The 21,685-nt window shown below is 30.7% G+C and overlaps 3 protein-coding genes across 4 annotated transcripts in view; 1 reads left to right on the top strand and 2 right to left on the bottom strand.

The window, feature by feature from the left end:
- LOC116773246 (5-hydroxytryptamine receptor 1A-alpha-like) overlaps nt 1-21,433 on the top strand; it is a 29,811-nt gene extending 8,378 nt beyond the window's left edge. Inside the window, exons 1-4 of one of the 2 annotated variants that reach the window (XM_032665667.2) lie at nt 18,778-19,128; nt 19,627-19,761; nt 20,002-20,151; nt 20,411-21,433. In XM_032665667.2, coding sequence (XP_032521558.2) covers nt 18,942-19,128; nt 19,627-19,761; nt 20,002-20,151; nt 20,411-21,321 — 1,383 coding nt within the window. In that variant the 5' untranslated portion in view covers nt 18,778-18,941 and the 3' untranslated portion in view covers nt 21,322-21,433. Of the gene's footprint in view, nt 1-18,777; nt 19,129-19,626; nt 19,762-20,001; nt 20,152-20,410 lie in introns of those variants that run through there. The other variant, XM_061528403.1, reaches the window with a different exon arrangement.
- On the bottom strand, nt 10,515-11,602 carry LOC116773075 (uncharacterized). Its single transcript, XM_032665450.2, has 2 exons — nt 11,421-11,602; nt 10,515-11,352 (listed from the first exon to the last, which is right to left on the bottom strand). Coding segments are annotated over exons 1-2 (756 nt in total). The 5' UTR covers nt 11,422-11,602; the 3' UTR covers nt 10,515-10,597.
- LOC116773297 (large ribosomal subunit protein mL40) lies at nt 14,192-15,854 on the bottom strand. Its single transcript, XM_032665724.2, has 5 exons — nt 15,691-15,854; nt 15,517-15,609; nt 15,270-15,440; nt 14,896-15,091; nt 14,192-14,479 (listed from the first exon to the last, which is right to left on the bottom strand). The coding sequence occupies exons 1-5, from the start codon at nt 15,723-15,725 to the stop codon at nt 14,363-14,365; spliced, it is 612 nt and encodes a 203-aa protein (XP_032521615.2). The 5' UTR covers nt 15,726-15,854; the 3' UTR covers nt 14,192-14,362.
- Nucleotides 21,434-21,685: the final 252 nt, after the last annotated feature.

Genomic DNA, 21,685 nt, shown 5'->3' with positions numbered 1-21,685 from the left:
TACATAAAAACTACACAATGAAAAATTACAACATAAATAAAAGATTGTAAAGAACGTCTTGTATATTCTCTTTCTTTAAGAATATATACGGACAACATAAATTCTTTAATATCACCGCTTTACATTTTGGATCTAATGAAAAATTTATTTTTAATCAAACTGATAACATCAGCGAGAATAAAATAAGTTAACGTGAAATAAGATTTATAATACTAGATAGCAGTAAATCTAAAACTTGTAGAGTCGTTGAAGTACGGGTTGTTTTTAGAGTTTGGAATCAGCAATCCAGTCACGTTTCGGAACAGCACGTGAGCCAATGTCGGACATTATTACCGACTTACCTTAAAGCAGTTAGGATGCCAATTTAATTTAATAAGCTATAATTACAACTACATAACGACACCTTAATCATATTTTTATATCCGACACCGGTTTTATAATAAATAGTCCAAGATATCTTTTAACTTCTTATAAAATCATATCTTTGTATCATTTCACATTCAAATACGTTGCTATTTTAGATATAAACTACCTTAGAATTGTCAGAAAAAGGTCTGGTTTGGGCATAGATAAAACCGATGAGATATTCGCAAATAGTCGCAGTCATCAATCATACGCCAATAAAAGAGCAGGCAACCGTTACGCTTGCGAGTCTTTAGGGATCTTCTCACTGGAATTTACAGGTGAAAAAATAAAATATTAACACTTAAGATGGATTCTTATTTGTATTATTTATACAAGATAAAGTATCAGTCATCATTCACTAACATCTACATTTGCCTATGTTAGTTTTATTCATTCAAATAAATGTATCGATCGATACGTGTCCGTAACTCTTTTCTTTTTTCTTCATAACAGTAATGCCTTGTGAAATAAAGAGACAAGGAAGGCAAAAAGACCACGTTTTGTTATTATAACATTTTTCTTGTAACATTTCAGTCGTAATATCGTGAAGGGAGAACGAACATCTAAGTTAGAAACATGAACGTGACCAAAAAAATCATTTAAGTGGTCGGAACTAATGTCATGAGCACTTATTTAGGACAGAAGAAAATATTTTCTTTTACTATTGTACTTTTGTAGCGAATCTAAATGAAGGACAGCTATGTTTATAAAAATTCAAACGGGACCTGATGTTGTTCTTTGTTTGGTTTTTGTATACATTAACTTTTAAAACTTATCAGAATATGAAAATGTTAAAAAAAAAACGTAGGTTATGTATAACGTATTTAAAAAATGTATATATATTTTTTTTTTGTTATAAAATCCAGTAATATCATGGATAATTTTATAAAAAATGTATACAAAATATAATTCAGATACATCGAGCAACATTGAAACACAAATTAGTGGTCACAACGCAAACAGCCCATTCATTTTCCAACCCCGACCCCATTAAGCCGACACTTAATTTTCATATCAAAATTATAATTTGCGTAAGTAGTTTTCTAAGCTCACAAAAATAATTTATTCCCTGATGTGCCTTTCAATTCATCATAAATTCTCTGTTTCTCACACTAGGCGTGGCATTAACATAGAATTTCTCATATTTGCTTTTGAAATCTTGGAAGGTCTTCATAAATTAATGAGAATCTTCTCAATGTGCACATATAGGAATTATTATAACAAACTTAATTTAATACAAGTCACGATCTTAAGAGTAAATATATATTTTTTACATTATGATTATAACTAAACCATGTAAATATAAAAAAAAACATTCCACATAATAATTTTTAAAAACAGTTCAATACCCCGTTTAAATGTTCCATTGTTAAAAGAATCTAGCAAGTCACTCCACGTTCAAGCAAAACTAATTGAAGCTCACTTCCCACTTCGCTTAAAAAAACACTGTCATGCTGTAATCATATACTAAAATAAGACTCAAAAAAAACAACAATTACACTAATACATAGTTATAGAGCAGTTGTGTGTTTATTGAACCATTATCTTTGTACAATTTTATAGCACTATAGTGATGGCCACCATTCCTTGAATTTTCGGTTTTTAATTATTCTAATCATTTTTAAATGGCTTTAAAAATTCGCCGCCATTATTATAAGCCATGAAATAAGACCTCATTTTCATACAAAACTTTTCTTCTCCTTATTCTAAAACTATGAATAATAATAGACCAAACATGAGGAGAGTTACGGGATAGTAATAGTCATGTCATAATAAAAATGAGACGCTCAAGCAAGATTAATCTTACGCCATTGAAAGTTATTGAAGTAAAAAATGATCGGAGTAAAATTTGCATCCACATTATAAATAAAAGAAGCGCTCAGCCAGGTTTACATAATAATTGCTGGTTCGGTATTATTAGAATTTAAAATTACCGACAAGCTATTATTACCACCCCATATCAGGGTTTTTTAAAATTAGAATCGCAATAAGAGTTTCATGATATGGCAACATTTTTTATAATCAATCATTTATTATGCTTAGATGATCCATTTTTGATTTTGGAAATCAATTAAAATTTATGAATATGTATTACATTCTTCTTTTAATTATTATAACAGACAAACCACTTTTAAAGGGTTATCGTTAGGGTTGTAAATATTTGAACGTAGGATATTATATTTTATTTTGTTTTGTGTATTATGTACATATGTATAAACAAATATTATTCAGGTATAGACCAGGTTAGAAGCTTTTAAAAATAATAAAAAATGAAAAAAAATTATAGTAGAATGAAACACATTAGAAAAGGAGGGGAATATTTTAAAATGTAAGGAAAACTATAAAGTTGTAAGTAATAAAAAGATCTAAAACTTTTGTATTTATACTTTTTTCACATAACCTCAAAATTTATGTGAAAAATTGTTTTGGTTTTTTTATTTTTATCTTTTACAAAAAAAAAATATTTTGCCACGAAATTTGATGACTTACCCTTTTTTTTACAACTTTGCGATTTTACTTTTTCTATAACACTTTTAGTTTTGCGGGAAATCGAGAAAAACCGTTTTTTACCCTTAAAAACCCACGCCATACCCTTCCCGACCTTAGATCGCCCGTAAATTATTTGTCCTTGCATTTTTATAATATTCCCCTCCTTTTCTAATGGGTTTCAACCTACTATAAATTTTTTGTTATAAAAATTACCGACACTGGTCTAATAGGTAGGTATATTACAAAATTTAAAGCAACTTCAAATTATCGAATGTGCGTACTTAAATGTTTTATTCCGAAATCAAAAATTCATTTTATTAATAAATAGGGCACGGTGATTTCGAAACTCTAAGAAATTTTCTACTTTAAAGATAAAAATATATATATTTTTTAACATGTAATTGACTTGAAATTTATTGCTTTTAAATATTATTAGTTAAACTAAAAAACGTAAAGCAATATCTTTTTTCATGTTAAATAAGTAAAAAAAAACATACATGGCACCTAATATTATTTATTTGGACTTATTTTATCATTATTATCTATATGCGTCATGTTTGAAAAATTATTTATTCCATAAAAAATATTACGTTGAATGAAGCTTTGACATTGCTGACAGCTTCAATTTCTGTTCCAACAAATTAAAATAACGCAGAACTTGCAAAATATAATGTTAAGAATTTATGTGATCAATACACCGTATAGTAAACTGTATGATAGCAGAACGCTTTGAATGGTGAAAGAATATGGTCAGGTTAAGCGACAAAGCTTCCGGTATCCGGTCGCCTTCAAAGGGCTGGAAACAAAGCAAACTGCAAACTGATCGAAAATACAGCTGATATATCTACACATGTATAAAATTTTTATTCTCAATAGATGTTGTCTTATATTTAGTGTACATATATTTCAACAATACAAAGTCTTTCATATTTCCATTAACTATAAAAGTAACAATTGTTTTTCGTGTTTTTTTTTTAATGGAATAAATTAAAAAACTTTCTATGAAATTTTGTTTACTTACATATTTATTCTTTTCAGTTATTAACACTAGCAATCAGTGAAAAATAAATTTAACAAAGAATATAATCTCTACCGGGCGGAACTTACTCCAAGTCTTGAACCTTAGTTAAAATATTCAGTACTTTAATCAAAGATAACGGCAGAATGGAAATATTTCCTTTAAAATTTCTCAATTATGAATAAATTGTATAATTATCATAATTATATTATTATAATTATACTTATGTAACCAAAATAAATGTGTATTATAGAAACAAGTGTCTTTCTGTAAACCTTAAGATGAGTAATTTAAAAACATTCTGTAACCAATATTAATATTAAAATACAAAATACCTGATGTACAAAAAATACATAACAATAAACTCTGTTCAATAAACAAAAATTGCGAAATCGGTTCATAAACAGCGTAGTCAGCCATGCGATCGAATGGAAAACTCAGTTAAAAACGATAGAAGTTACCCACATTTTACCCCAATGCCATGCATCACTATGAGATAGGAAATTACCTTAAAAGAGCTAGCAATCAATCACATCCAATAGAAACTCTATTAACAAAGCAACAAGAATAAAATTCCCCTAATAGAGAAATTGTCACACGATTCACTTGTCCGCTTGCGAATTGGCTTAATTACCTAGTCCAAAGTATCCTAGGCTCAGTGCAGTTTTGTGAAGTTAGCACTTTGCTTTACCTCGCTTACAAAAAGCTAATTAATTATCTCACTTTTGCTAAGCGGTTTTTCATGCTTTTGTTAATTACTCTCCTTTGTTATTTGATAACTTTTTCGACTAAGTTACTCAGAATTCTTTTCATTTAGGACCATAAGATTATTAAAAGCAAAAAAATATTCATTTAGGAATATATGCTAGGAATCAATTTTTAAATACATTTCCTATTTATATCTCGAATAAATAGTTAAGCACTGTTGTCTCTTTATTTTATTGCCATAAGCTGGACTCGAAACTGTTACCCTTTCAATACGCTATCGTTATATCAATACTAATTTACTTAATAATTATCTAAAATTATACCTTGATATAACGAATTTATTTAAAATACTTCGGATCCCCAAAAAAATTTAAATGTTTTTCTTTTATAGAGTTCCTTTGAATAAAAACCCTCTATTACCATCACTTACATAATAGAATATAATTCTTTTCCAACACGTTTCCCTCGTCGTAAAGTCAAATAAAAATTACTTCTAAGTGAAACATATTATTTCATTAGGAATATTTTTTTTTCAAAGTATTCTTCAGTACCCATCCCGACTTCCTTATTGCTCTGAGAAAATTGAATTTTACCATGCCCACTCCACGAAAGAGAGCATAAAATAGAAGATTTATACGTGACTGCACAAGGGAGCTTACAAAATACTAAATAGCTTATATAAACATTTATGTATATACTTGTATCGGCTTTTATTTACAAATGTCCATGTAGACTTATTAAGTGAGTGTTATCTATTTACCATTACTTGTAATTCACTATATTATAAATCTCTGCTTTTTCAGATTTTGTCATTAATGTAAGAAACATTATCGAGAAATACATGTAGAGTATACAAAACATAATCACTTTGAATTTCATTCACGAGCTATTTATTGTAAAACTGCTTAGTATCGCGTCCCATTTTACTGACTTCAAGACACAGTACCCTAGATATCATAAGACGTCTGCCTTAAAGCCCACACACGTCTGGCATCAATAGCTCTCACTCGACCCAGCATTTCGTTTAAACTAGCTACCGCATCAAAAGCATGTTCTATAAAATTTTCATGAAACACCCGTCCGTATAGACTTTGCTACATCTTTTTAAAATTGCCGCAATGTTGCTGACGGTCCATCCAGTTCTAGTAAGCAACAAATCTGATATAAAAAATTATAGAAACTTCGACTCTAAGTTATGCCCTTTAAGCACGAAATGCGATGGTGTATTTTTCCGGTCACATAACGTTGTATGGTAACAGGCAGAATGAGAGAGCGGACATTCGACGCTCTTTTGAAGGAAATCATGATGCAATCATTTCCAGCGTGATAATTGTGGATGGGTAGGGTCTCCAGCATTCTAGAAACGTGAAAAGATATAACATTCAAATATAATTATGACTGTATTTTATTTACTGAAGCACTCTCAGCGAGTATTCAGTCCCGTATTTTTAAAGAAATACAAACTTTTTTTTTAAAAAATCCAATGCGTAAACTATCGTTTTCAGAATATATGCCATAGTTACATTTATAAAAGAATAAGGTTTGACATTACGTAATATGTAATTATTTCAATTAATATAATGAAAATGATCATGTAAATAAAAAAAGAATATGCAAGTAAATTATGAATATAATGCTTAAGCAAAAAAAGTGCTAACTTTAGGAAAATTATTATTTAAATTCTCATCTTAAAACAAAATGACACTAGAATCTAGGGCCAACAGGGTCAAAGATGAAACGTCGTCGTTCAGAAAAACTTAAAGAAAAAATCTGACGAAAACTGTAGCTTTTGATCGACCACAAAATAAACAAAATATCCTTATTAATAAATTAGATGAATACAACACTTACAAAGCACATACAGTTAAAGTTTTCAACAAAAGGTAAATTCTGGTTGAAATTAAATATTTATTTGAATATAAAAAAAAGAAATTAAAAGTCTTCTTAAATAGTAAAATATTAAAACTGCTTGAAATAGTAGTATAAAGCTAGATACGCTTCAGACGAATTTTATTTGAAGTTTAAATATGTACATACAAACATACATACGTAATTATAGATTTTTTTAATAAAATATCTAATTTGTATGTGAAACAAAATATTTTTATGAGATCTAAGATTTTCGCGAGTATTCATTTAAATGAGACTAGTATTATTCGGATTTACTACGCGGATTTTATTATTTAAATAATAAAATAATACTAATACTATTACTAGTTAATACTACTACTAAATAATACTAGTTTCATTTAAAATATTTTTATTAAAAAATTATTTGCTGGAGAGTAATTGTTATTATTACGAATTTTCGAACAAACACAAATTATATAGGATGGCAACCAGAGATACCAGGAAAAGTACGAAACTCTAATAAGAATTGCATATTAAATGTTATAACCTATACCTAAGACTACATGATTGCCCCGATGTTAGGATAGCAATGCCTTTCCATACCTTGAGTCTTCTCAAGCTGGAATCTTCTGATTCACACAGCTTCGTGTTCGTTCCGCGGAGTCAGCATTGTCACTCGTAATAAGATATTTTATCCATACAACGATTTAGTTTTTTTTGTTTCTTTTTTTTTGGTGACGCTGGAAAAATGCTTTTCGCATACCACTCAGCCCGAGGAGGGCAGCTGTGGTTATGTGGGACTCGTAAATATAAAGCGCCTAGTCTACCAACTAAAAACCAGCGTAATTCCTCTTCGCTACAAAGGTAGGGCAGGCTGCGGTAACGCTTTCCCCCAGCCCGCAGCCTCCCACTATGGCTATCCAATCGCGAATCCAATGCAAGATGGATTTGTAGATGCTTCCAGAGGCGTGTCAGCGTTGTACGGTACGCCATCCAACTCGAAGACCTCGTCGAAGCAGGATGGTAGACTCCCCGTGTCTACCGCCGCGAGTCCTCTTAAAGAGGAAGGTGGCGGTCGTGAGCGAGTCGCCTAAGCCCGACTCTCCTGCGGCGTTGTTGGCTCGACATTCGGTCGTTTTCCCTCAGTCGTTCCGCTGCCTCCTTTTGCGCCATGACGGTTTCGCAAAAGGACCGCTTGCCACGACCTATAACTATCGACCATAGATTTAACTACGGTCGGTAATGATAAGTCGTCCCCTATTTTAGCGACGAGGCTTGCTCGTTTGCGAGCCCAGGATGGACATTCCTCGAGGGTGTGTTACGGCGTATCTTCAGCGCAACCAACTCTATGGCGCACTGGAATTGGCTCCCTTCGAGCCACACGCCAAAGGTACCTTCCAAAGCATCCATGCCCGGAAAGGACTTGGGTCGGAAAGTAAGCGTCCCATGGTCGTGATTTAACCACTCAAGCAGAATCGGACGGATCGCCTCAACTGTACGGATGAACGATATTGCCCCTGCGATGGTCATTTATTTTTTAATATGTAACACACATGTCATTCTACATTTGATATCAAAATAAAAAAGAAAAATCTGTAACAAATCTGTTCATGACATTTTTTGATATCATTACTTTATGACTTAAAACATTGTGTATAATAGTTGATTTCACAAAAATATTATTAATTTTAAGGAACAATAAGCCATGCTTAGTATTATATTTTTTACAATTACCCCAACGACATTTTCAATTTTCTAAAGCCTTTATTATGGTACTAAGTACCTTTTTTTTAATCTATTTGTGATTGGAAAAATGTTTGTAAATTTTTTATTATTAATTGTACGTACATGTATAAATAATAGTTAGGAAAAAAGCCATTATTGGACAACTTAATATCCGTACGCGAATTTCTCATGCAACACGTGCTATCACGAAGTGAGTCAGATCAATAGATTAGTAGAAGATGTATGTAAATACAAGTCTGACTTCCACATAGGTATATTTATATTATAAAGAAAAACAGATAAAGCAGAGGTTTTTACTAGATTTTTTTTGTAGATTATTGGTTACAAAATTTTCTGCGATGCATTCAGTAAGACAAAAATACCTCTAAATAATACTTTAGTCACTTCAATATATTTTGCTAATCGTCATTTTTGACCCAAAAATATATTAAAATCGATCAACACGTTACCTTTTGCTTAAATTTTTAATATATACATGATCTTTTCGTAATCAAAGTTTTACGTATTTTAGCTCGATATAACTTAAATCGATATTTTACATCCCTTATAAGTAGTTTATATAGAATATTTAGATTTTGGACAGCTTTAATATCCCAAATAAAATGAAAGCTGTCTAACCTTTTAAATATTTATTGAAAGTTATGATTAATCCAATATTATTAGCTAGAACAGATGTTTCATAAGAGTCTCACTCTATACTAAGAGCTTCTATACTAATGGATGCGGCTTTGCTTTTGATAATGTTGAGATATTAATTATTGGCTCCTTACAGCCTCACAAAGTCATATCTATACATATTATAAAATAAAGTACCCCGCCGCGTCTGTCTATCTATCTGTTCGCAGTAAACAGACAAACTACTGCATCAATTATCAAACGGTTTTCACCACTCGATAACGTGATTCTCGAGGAAGGTTTTAATATATTATTTGTTAAGGTTTTGCATTGATTTGTGTGTACATTAACGATATTTGTTGAAGATGTCGGGAAAAAATGAGCCGTCTGTCAGCTTTTAACGAAAAAACTGCCTAAAGTCTTCGAGATATAATAAAAAATGTATTGTGTAATTATGTATTTTATATAGGTCTACAGAAAACTCCGCGATGGCATATGTCTATCTTTTTAGTATAACATACTATATCCATTTTACAACTTTTAAGAAATTAGCATTCCTAAAGCGTTTATCGGAAAGCTATTTACATAAATACGGTATTAATTCTTATTAAAATAAATTACTTCGTCTTCAAGCCTACATCAATATCTGTAAATTACTCTTTAAATCATTTAAATAGTTACCATTTGAAAGTTATCATAGCATAAGTTTAATAATTCTCCAAATTAAATAGGCTATGTTATATTTTTTGTTAAGAGCCCGTGCGAAGCCGGGGCTGGTACCTAGTTGATCTTATCAAAATATGTTACAGTGAAAACGAATAAACTTTCATGTAACATTGTAGTTACATAGCAGTAAATTTTCATCAATATTCGATCGTAATCTTTTTATGTAAAACTAACGATTATCGATAAATAACACCTTTAAAACTTTTTCGTTAAAGTATTAAAAAGCTGGTAAACCGATCATAAAACAAGACTTACGACCACAAAACACGTTTATTTCTAGTATCGAATGTCAAGCTTCAGTGGATATTGGACAATGTCTTTGACGCCTACACGACTAATTTGTCAATAACAAGACTCAGGACTGTTTGTAACTGTATTCCTCCCCTCAACAATTTCCAGCACTCCTCGATGTGAACAGGCGAAACTATCGCAAAATCAGGTTTGCATGCCATTAATCGTTGTATCGCAAATTCAACATGCCATTTTTATTCTAGACATCGTTACATTGACAGATGATTACATATGCTTATGTCTTGTTGATTTCTCATTGTTAAGCGAGTAAGCAATTATATTTGACATGTTTACTTGTCATTATAACAGTTTCAATTTGTTCAGACGTTATAAGAAACGTATTATAATATAAATAACAGCCTATTCTTCATAATCACAATAAAAATACCTTAGGTTTTTTTGTCTGTGCTTTACATAGTAAGAATCTGGGAATTCATGAAATAAATTAATTTTATACAAGCAACCTTCGTAATTTTGTTAAATTTAAAAAAACGTATATTTCTTATTTAAAAGATAAACATACACAGGAAGTTCGAAAATAACATCATAGTTTGTACGTGGTTAGGAAATTACATAGCGTTGATTTCAAAATACTCCGAATAAAACTAAGTGATGGATTTTTCTCATTCGTAAAAGGCAAAAAAATCGCAAAGAGAGGTGAGTATTTCCAATCCGAAAAACACATCTTTATTTTTGTAATTCTGTAAACGTATCATTTTTGCCTTAATTGTTAATAAATAATAAGTTTCAGTAAAAAGGATTTCCGGTTTCATCAACAGTTGTACCTGGATGAGATGTCATTTTGGGAGTTGTCAATAAAGTGGTGGATTCTGTTGTAGGTTCTTTACTGACTTCAGTCGTCGATTCATTAGTAACTCCTTCTGTTGTTTCTTTTGTTAAACCGACTGTTGTTTCTGGCACTGTTTTATCTAATGTGGTACTTATTTCCGTAGTCGCTACTTCTGTGAGTTCCGATGACAACTTTTGTGTTGTTTTCGTTATTGTAGAATCTTCTACTTCTTCTTGCATAGATGGTGTAGTTTCAACAATCACTGAAGAAGTTAATTTGGCATTTGTAATTGTTTCTGTTGTTGTTGTATTGATTTTCGTTTCACTTGTGTCCTGTAATTCTTCGCCTGACAATTTCTTGTTTGACTCAGATGTTGTTGCTACCTCATTATTATTTGTTGTTATTGCTGCCGTTTTGCTGCTTGATATGACTTTATAAGTCGCCAATTTGTTTCTGTCCGTAGTATATGCGCTCGGCTTTATATACTTTTCAGTTATAATGAAATGAAGTTTTTTGGGAGCATATTCTGGCCGAGATTCCACTCGCATCTCCATAATCCTCTTTAATATGCTGAGTGGCAGCCAATGGCCGGATAAACCGGACTCCACGGGATTATCTACGTATGCTAACTCGTCATTTGGGGAGACTAATATTTTTTTGAATACACCGTACTTGAACATAGCAAAGAAGTATGCCATCAGAATAAGGCGCACTAAAACAAACGATATTAAGACAATAAACAAAATATAACAATATTATTGAACAATAAAAGGGACTCACTTTCAAATAGATATTATCATTTTTATTCCCCCAAGAAATATTTATACACATACTGCAAAGGTTATCAATACTTCAAAATAGCTAGCAATTGTTATGTTACATCAGCAATAAATAATGAAAATATAAAAATATTTTATCCGCCACTGAAAAATGAGTAGGTATTTCCTTTGAGAGATCAGGCGTAAAATTGGTTTTACCCTTCAATGGCTTTACGATGTTTGGTGGTATGATGAAGAGATAAGTCTAGCAATTTAATATGTGATGATTGTATTAGACAGGCTGGCAACAAGTAGCAAAATGTATTCGATAATTGAATGTGTTTTAAATTATATATACCTACATCAAACGCATGTAGGTATATCATAAAAATTTTACGGATCATAATGCCTAAACCGTTCTGAGAATTTTTCCTGATAATTTATCACGTATCCTTATAACAGCAGAGATGTTCAGGTTGTCAAAGAAATTGGTTTGTGTTCTAGGGAAGTTGGGCAAAACTGGCGTTTGTTTATCTGTGTCTGTTTATCACATGTACTTCAAATTCATTCATTAATCTCATTTTGATTAAATGGTACTTCATTCCCTGCATATTTAAACCCACTTATCTCTGCTGAGCGTCATTACTATTTAAAACATAAACCTCTTCATACGTAATATATTGGATATATTTGATATCAGAAAAACTTGAAATGAGGCATTGGATCTATTTAAAGTCCAAAACTAAAAACAAACCAAAAGGCAATTTGCTACATGCCACGCGCTTTCTTAAATCGCCGCTAATTATTGTCGTATAGATGCGTTGCTTAAATTTATCAACGGTTAAAAAAGGCAGAATCATGAAAAACTTCTAATAAAAATATCTTAACCAGAAAGTGTTTCTCAAGAACAAGTTATTTAATTATATATAATATTTATTAGGCAACTTCAACCTGATTCGTATATAAAGGTTCGTAGATAAAGAACCCAGAATCTACGACACAACCAACTTTTACAAATATATCATGTCTAAACTCTTTGGAATTGATATTTGGTTTTGTACGGGTATATTTCTGGTCTAAGTTCTAAATCCATTTAATTTTAGAGGAAACATTTAAAACAATACATCGTAATATAGCAACGTGACAAAAATAAATCACCAATGAGATCTAAGACTTTCGCGGGTTTTATTCATTTAATTGAAACTAATATTTTTCGTATATATAATATTTTACTACACGTGCTTTACTTTTTTTAAAAACTACATACCCCCGACGTTTCGGTTACTTTTCAGCAACCGTGATCGCGGGCAGATGACATCTCGTCGCGTCTAGTTTTTTTACAAAAATAAAGCACGCGTAGTATATCCGAAAAATATTAGTTTCATTTAAATAATATCACAAGGTGACGGACAGCTTACAGTTAAGTAAATATTGTTTTATTTGCTTTCTTAAGGGTGACAATAACAATTACGCAATAAGGCTCAAGTATTCGAACTACATTTTATTGCTTCTGCATTTAATGTTGTAATATGCCTGTTCTATATCATCATCATCATCATCAGCCTGTCGGAGCTCACTGCTGAGCAAAGGCTTCTTCTCACATGGAGAAGGTTAGAGCATTAATCATCACGCTTGTTGAAGACAGGTTGGCGATTTCAATCTTATAATTTGAAATTATAAGACCAGGTTTCCTCACGATGTGTTCCTTCGCCGTCCGTCAGTGTTGTCTAAATACTATATGAAAGTACATATGACTCCGAAAAGATCACATTGGTACTTGCCAGGTTTCGAACCCGCGCCCCCACGTATGAGAGGCGGGCCTTTTACTTCCAGGCCGCGACTGTTCTATATGACAGCTTGATAATAATAAATAAAACCTATTCTGTTAAGTTTTGCTTTAAAAAAATTTATTACAATTTCTTCAGGTTATATTCTTCCCACTTCTCACATTGCAGTACGTGTGTAGGTTCTATTCATTTTTATGACGTAAGTATCTGCACTGACACTGCATCGTTATAGTTTTCTTGGTAACCTGTACCAATAAAAGTATTTTTACTTTTGATTTTTGTTGTATTCAAAGATTCTGGGACTTCTCCAATCTGATTATTTGGAGTAGTTACTGTACTTTACAGCAATTTAAAGGATCGTAAATATATAACAACATGTGTTACTTGTGTCCGACGTATATTTTTATTAATATTAAGCCTTGTATGTTCACGTAGAAACTAGTTTTAAACCTAGAGACTCCTCACACTCCTTACTATAGACTATATTTTAACTAGGCTGTGCTTTATGTCATATATAAATCATTTATTATTACGCTATGGCTACACTCACGCCAATAAACCTTTTAATTTTAAAGCCTATGTAGCATTGACTAACATCAGTGACTAATATTTTTTAATTTGAGTATTTAATCAAAGACGCGGCACTGTGTTGTTATTCTTGGAATATTAAGGGTTCCATTACGAAAAATATTTTAACCATGCTTAAGTTATAATTTCTTTTTCCGATTTCAAGTTATTAAAGTATGAAATTATTTAAACTAAACAATCTCAGGTACTCATTCAAGAAATAAATATGGTATTAAAGTTGAAATGGAGCAAACATTTTTATAAGAATCAATTTAATTGGGAAACAAAAATAAACTTGCCAGTTTAAAAAAATATTACACCTATATAACATCCCCGTGACCATAATTATCTATGTATATAACTTATCCAAAATCACGTTATTTTCTTACATTTAAAAATTATAAAGATTTCCTTATTCCATTCAAAATAATGAGATAAATAAGAGAAAATTTGCAGATTTTATTTACAAAAAAAATTGACATAAATATCGCCAGAAGCTGAACAGCAGAACTTATTTCTAAGTTATGCTTCTGGCGACATTAATTTTAGTCTGAAGAAATTAACATGCACACTACATTCTATTTCAAAGATTTATTCCACATGGCACTATCTAATTTCCCCAATTCTTGGATATATCTGTGTATTCACCGTCGGGCGATTCATAGTTCTTAATGGGTGGTGTTGAATAAGGTCCTGAGATGGAATATGGCACCAGACTCAGATCAGGCTGTAAAGATAACATAATAACTTATATATAATATATATATATAAATATATATCATACAGTATTAAGTAACTTTTAATTATATATATATATATATATTTATAATTAAAAATTACTTAATACTGTATGATATATTTGTTGTAAATTTATGAATGTCTCCTTTTGGAGATCTCTGTGAATTATATCCATTAAAAATTAAAGTTTTCATTTAACCATTCAGGTAAAACCTCCCAACATTCCCCTATTAATATCACAATTTTTCCAAAGAATTAGGAAATAAATATTACAGTTAATAATGTAGAACCATAAGTAGCATATGATTGTATAGACTATTAAGTATAGACTATAACCTTTTTTTATATTAAATGTTATAGGAAAATCGAAATGTATGGACTGTGAAGAAAACTTAAACTAATCACCATTATTGCTTCATTATACAAATCTTCACTCTCTTCATACAATTTGTCTAGTGCTCGTCTTTGTGATGCCATGATTCTATCTATCTGGGCTACATTAGCCATGTACTCCTGTTTCTTGTAACGGGTCCATTCTTTTAGTAAAACATCTCTCGCCTCTTGTTGCTCAGGAGTCACTTGAACTTTTCTTTTACGTTTTCTATAAAATAAGATATTTTTATTATTATACAAAATTTATGATACGAGGTAATGTTCATCATTCATTTTTAGAACAGCAATAATGTTTTCAAAGTGAATTTCCAATGGAAGTACTTGTTAAAGGTTAAATATAAAGGAATGAATGTCTTTTATAACTGCTTTCACATTGTTTAACATACCCTAGAGAGTCGGTAAGATGTAGTGGAGGTTCTAACTCATCAATTGGTTTTAACTGTCTTGCATTTTTTTCTAGCCTTCTAATATTTTTCTCTAACTTTTTACGACGCCTTTCTTCACGCGCTTTTATTATGGCGGGATCCATTTTCTTCTTCTTTTTCATAGGTTCTGCCCTAAAATTAAAAATAGAATTGTAAACTCAGGCCACTGAAATGAATTTTAAATCAGTCTAGCTTCATATCATCTCACCATAATTGGTCGGTTATCCTGATCTGAACAACTGCAGACGTATTAATATTTCTGGCATTAACTGTTGCTTTAGCAACCGAATTTATTGCTAAGCTGAAATAAATATAATACATAATAATTATAACATAATTTTTTTATTCACTGTCAAGAAAAAAAGTAACCTTACAAATTTACCGTGAAAATTGTTTCAACATATTGAGACTTAACATTTTATAAATCTAATAATTTATGAAGAACAATAACTGCAAAACCCTTTCAAGAAGTATTAACTATTAACGAATATTAATTATTTAATACAATTCACAACTTTTAAGACTTAAGTAATGACAGTTGACAAAGATTGACTAACGATTTTTGACACATGACAGTAAGATTGAAGTCAGTCAAAACTAAGAAAAATTAAAAACAAAATGTTATCTTTTTAAAATAAACTATAAAATTAAATTAAATAATGTTAAAACAATAACAGCTCACTTTTAATTAAATTTGTCTGTATAGTGAAATGTTGCTGTTACTTAAGGTTTGATAAAGTTTGCCTATAGAGAAACGTAATCTGTACGTTCCATTTTACAGTTTTTAAGCATCTTAATTATTATGACATTGTATGTTTAAATTACTTTAGCTTCAAAAATGTAACAGGATTCCAAAATAAAAAAGGAAGGATTTCCTTCGAGGTAATCGAGTTATAAATATAAATTATAAATACTCTCTTAAAATTATTTTTTATATTTTGAACGTCTTGTTATATTTTGAAATTTTATAAAACGGCTATAAAATTTATATATTATTATTATTGATATATAAACAGTGGGTTGTCATGAACGTTTTGTTCAATTATAGTTTACTAAGATCATCATTTGCTTGTGTTTACTTATAGTTTGTGATCAGTTCTGTAAGGAAGGAAGAAATAATGACTAACCTCACTTCTTATAGAAAATGAAGCTATGTCAAATTTACACTGATCTTCAATCATAAAACTTTATTAATCTTATCAATTCCAAATACGTCTTATACTTGCTGATATTGTTTTGAATGCAAAAAAATATCATACATACCTAATTCTAATTCTAAAGATTTTATTAATGTTGAGATCTTTACAACTGTGGATTACGGTGTGGTTAACGGAAGTATGATGCCACTTTCACGCTTTGATGAACTCACTGGCGTTCTGTAAAAGTTGTAATTAAGTTGTTTATATAAATATTATGCCATTGGATTTAGCCATGCGTGGTGAGAACTTTTCTTGTTACGTACGCGCTACATATTATAAAATAAATGAACATCGCCGGGGCAACATCGTTGTATGGATAAAATATCATATAGCGAGTGACGTTGCTGACTCCGTGGAACGAACACCAAGCCGTGTGAACTAGAAGATTCCTGAGACGGTGATACCAAACAAGCTATGGAATGGCATTGCTATCCTAACATCGGGGCAATCATGTAGTCTTAGGTATAGGTTATAAATTTTAATATGCAATTTTTATTATAATATACATATAAATAAGTTTCGTAGTTTTCCTGGAACCTCCGGATGCCACGCTACATAGTTTTCTTAAATACACACTTCGTTGATTATTTGTTCTGTGACGTAAAAAGTATGTATGTACAAATATCAATCACATCACAGAAACAGGTCTATATACTTATTCTAATAAAAAAACTTTGTAAGAAACATGGTTTTAGAAACATCTTGTCGTAAGTATTGAAGATTATAGTAAAATCATCGTATGAATTACTTGTCCTTCTGTATGTATTTAATATATCATAGCATACCTACCTACTAATTTCATACGTCCCATAAAGCTGTTTAAAATTCAAACAACGGTAGTTATATCAATTTGTCTGCAAGAAACTGGTTGACAAAAAAGACTTTTGATATAAAGTTCCGTACATAATAATTTTTGTAGCAGGTATTTTCATTCAGTTCAGAATTGTTTTTTTTTTCTTATTTATACCTAATTTATTTATTGATTAACGCTAAGGATTTATTTAGTCTCAGCTATGAACAGCCATTCGACATCCAACATTCTCGTATTTAACGACTTGTAATTGCCTTATGCCAAACTTTGCCGATGTGATATTACGTTTGCTCTGGTTGAAAGTTTATATTACAAATTATATTATTTTCTTATCTAACGCTTATGTATAAGTTTTATTGTTCTAGATAGTCCGCGTTGTTATTGGAGTTGGTTATCAGTTTCTAAAACTCGTCAACTTCTGTATTAGACACAACTGCTACCGAAGCCTTTATTTTTACAGAAGCTGATATCTAAGTAAATGTTAGACGTTTTACAATCAGTGCTCAGCCTAGACTCGTTAAGTATCTGAGAGTCGAAATAGTTTAGGATGCAAAACGTAGATATGTGATTCATTGGAACTGAACTCTTCGGAAGCGGAAATGGATATTTGATTTCGCCTAATCCATAAAAAAGCATATTCTGCATTTTTATCTTTATTTTCAAGTATCATTTGTCGAAATAATTATCAGAGATATGTTTTCTTTAAAAGTTAAATAACGTTTTCACTATTTTGAAACAAAGTTTATTAAAACATTGAAAAGTGTTTGATACATAATTAAAAAGATTTGTATTACGACAGACTATGTAAATAAGCTGCAATACAAACAATTCCAATTTATTTAAGTCTTGGTCCGTTAATGTATTAAGTACCTACATACCTACTTGATTATAACTTTTTTCCGTTATTATTTAGGTCACACCGCTGAAACTATCCCTATATGTTTCTAACAAATAAGTTTATGGATTATATCGTAAACACCAGACTAATAAACCTAATCTTTGAGAAATAAAAACTTTTTGTTGTATACCTACTGTTATTTTTTTACACTGTTTGTATGATCTTATTTGTTACTAACAAATTTATTCTTTGTACAATGCCTATTTTCCCCACTAATTTAAGTAACTATTTGAATTATTCGTCATTTATTTCCCTTAAAATATTATAAAGGTCTCGGAAGCTTAAAACATAATAAATGTAATATTTTTAACAGTCACAGAATTTAAAAAAATAATGGAACTAATTTTTATGTTACAAAAATACATATTACGTACTCAATACAAGTTGGCATTAGTATTTTAACGTAGCGTCCACATAAATTTTAAGTACCCAATTAAATACGAGATTCTCAAATACACCAGAGGAACCATAAATCGTAAATTCTTATTACAATAAACAAAACTCAACCAGACAGTTTATACATTATTTTCCTTCATCTCATTTCGTACTCAGAAACGGCTTCATTGAAATGTGTAAACAGAAAACTTTTTTGCTAACTAAACATCGTGAATTCATAGTTATGTGTTTTAACAATAAAACAATATGGCGGCTTATTTTTAGATAATTCTTATAACGGTATATTATACGAAAATTATTTATGTTACGTGTTTAAAATAGAAATCAAGATGACGACTTATTTTAATGGAAGTCTAAGTGAAAATATAACTTTCAAAGACGATCTGTACGAAGTGTTCAAAGCAAGAGAAACCGAACAATTTCTCATTTATAAAATGATTGCTTATATCTTTGGTGCTCTTATATTTTTGAGTAATATAACAGTTGTCATATCTAGCGGACTGATCTTAAAGAAAGGTAATATTTTCCTTGACACGTTCTATTTTAACAAATAAAAAGGACAATGACATACAATATTATAAACTTTATTTATCTATATATAAAATCCTCTTCCGCTATATGTCAATATATCAATATGCATGTCATGGATAAGGCAACGATTAGCGCTCAGAGGTGCTAATAGCTGCCGCCATCATTACCTTAATAACAAAAACGCTTTAAAATGTTCTTTAAAATAACACAATAGTCATTTTAGAAATAACTGTAAAATATGTATTTAATGAATAACCAATAGATTTTAGAAAAAAAGAGGGTTTGATTTAGAATGCATATTTTTTTTACTCATAGCTTTCTCCTACCTAGCGCATATAGTAACTTTAAAACCTAGATACCTAGATAACATTACACATCATAAAAAACTACTTATTGTCTCAACAGACTTCACATATTTTTTGTATTTATGACATTTTCTTATTTATTCGTAAAACAGTATCAATAAAATGGTATATTTTTCAGACAATCAACGAAGAAGTACCTACCTCCTGCTGGGAAATGTGTCTTTAGCGGATATGATCATAGGTGTATCAATCATGTTCGGCGTTAGTATAGAAAATCCCATGAGCTGTAATCCACTCTGTATATTTCAAATCGGTAATAACCAAATATTTGCTTTGCCTTCAACAGCGTTTATTTTAAAATTAACTTAAGTTTCGTAAGGAGTGTGTAAACAAGAAACAAAGATCGCAAAGTAAATATAAGTAGCAAAAAAACTTTAAAATATCATCTGGATCTAAAAATCATGTCGTTTGATGTGAATGAAATATGAGAATTTAAAACTAATGGAACATTAATTTGTTTCCTCGTTAATATAAATTATAAAATACTTAACAGGTATGATCGTATGTCCAGCCATGGTCTCCATATTCACCGTTGGCTTCATCGCTGTGGATCGCTACATTTATATACTCCATGGCTTGTATTACCAGAAATGGTTTACTACGACGAGAGTCAGAATAAGCATTCTTTGTATTTGGCTGATAGGTAAGTAGCAATGATTGTATACTACTGAATCGGCCGAACATGTAGTTTATATGCTATGTCTTAATTACATCGCAAGACTACATACGGAGCGTTAAAAGTTTTTAATTTATAAACCTTCGTAGTATTAGCGTAGGTTGAACGAGAAACGGAAAATTATGAGTAAGAATAATGTTTTGATGTTTCTTAATTTATCCTAGCGCCAATATAGCTAATTTTAATACATTCTTGAACGCAAATAATGAAATAATTTTTGTTCCAGGCATAACTCTCTCATTTATCCCAGCGAGCGGGTGGATAAATACCGAACTAAGGCACTCGAGGTGTTATTACGTTACCCTTTTTCCTGGATCACTTATCTTACTTAATTCACTACTGAGTATTATCCCCATCGTACTTGTAGCTGTTCTGTATACTATTATTTTAATAAGAGCTTTGAGAAATGTAAGAGAAATAAAAACAACTATAAAAAACGTGGGAGCGAAATCAACCAACAATGAATTACGAATTCACATGGGAGGTGACAGAATTTTAGGGAAATATACTCAGTCAGTAAAATATCCGACCTCAAATAAATTTAAAATTCAAAGGACCGCTTCATTCAATGAAAATTACAACTATAACAGACCACGATCAGAAATCTTCAAGATTGATGAGAAATCTAAAAGTACAGTGAATTTAAACGAAAGAAATGATTTTCAAACAAGCAATTCCTCAACTTATAATCAAAACAATAGAGATAGTTGTGAATCAGAATTTAGCATTTATTCCATCAGTTCAAGGATACCAGAGCAAAACGTCCACGTCATATCATCGGAGGAGTCGCGTGACAAGAAAGCTGATGGCACAAAGCGAAAAGTGCAAAAAATGAAGGAACCAAACAAGTGGAGAGCAATCATAATTGTGATGCTGACGTCAGGAAGTTTTATATTTACTTGGATGCCGTTTTTCATAACTGTCATATTTTTTGTTTTCTGCGAGGAAAAACTCACTAATCCCAAGTGCATGCACCTCAGAATGATGCTGAGTGGACCGATAGCGACCCTAGCGTTCCTGAATAGCATCCTCAATCCCATGATATACGCCTGGTGGCACAGAGGATTTCAAAGATACATAAAAAATCATTTCCGCAGATATATCTGGAAGTTTTTTCAAAAGTCCACTATAAAATGAATTTAAAGACATATATATTTTGTTATTTAATTAACGCTAACATTTATTTATGTGCAATAATTTTGTATTTAACTAGAATTAATTATTAATATAAATGTATATTTGCTTGCAAGATTTGTTTTTCTTTTAAAATGTATTCATCACGACCTTTAAAGAACTGAAAAATATATAATCAATTCATTGCCTACAATAAATAAATATCCATCATTATCGATGTTGTCAAACAGTAACAGTGTTTAATATCTTTCTAGAACCTTCTGCATAATATAAGTGATAATTTGTATAAATGGAGAATTTATATCTTAAATTACTATATCTTTATATGGTTTAATAGTATTTCGTAAATGATATTAAAGAATTAACG

This window comes from Danaus plexippus (genome assembly GCF_018135715.1).
Source record: "Danaus plexippus chromosome 18 unlocalized genomic scaffold, MEX_DaPlex mxdp_20, whole genome shotgun sequence".
Taxonomy (NCBI): Eukaryota; Metazoa; Arthropoda; class Insecta; order Lepidoptera; family Nymphalidae; genus Danaus; species Danaus plexippus.
Note: the sequence above shows the minus strand (reverse complement) of the source record. Positions and strands in the feature narration are given on the sequence as shown.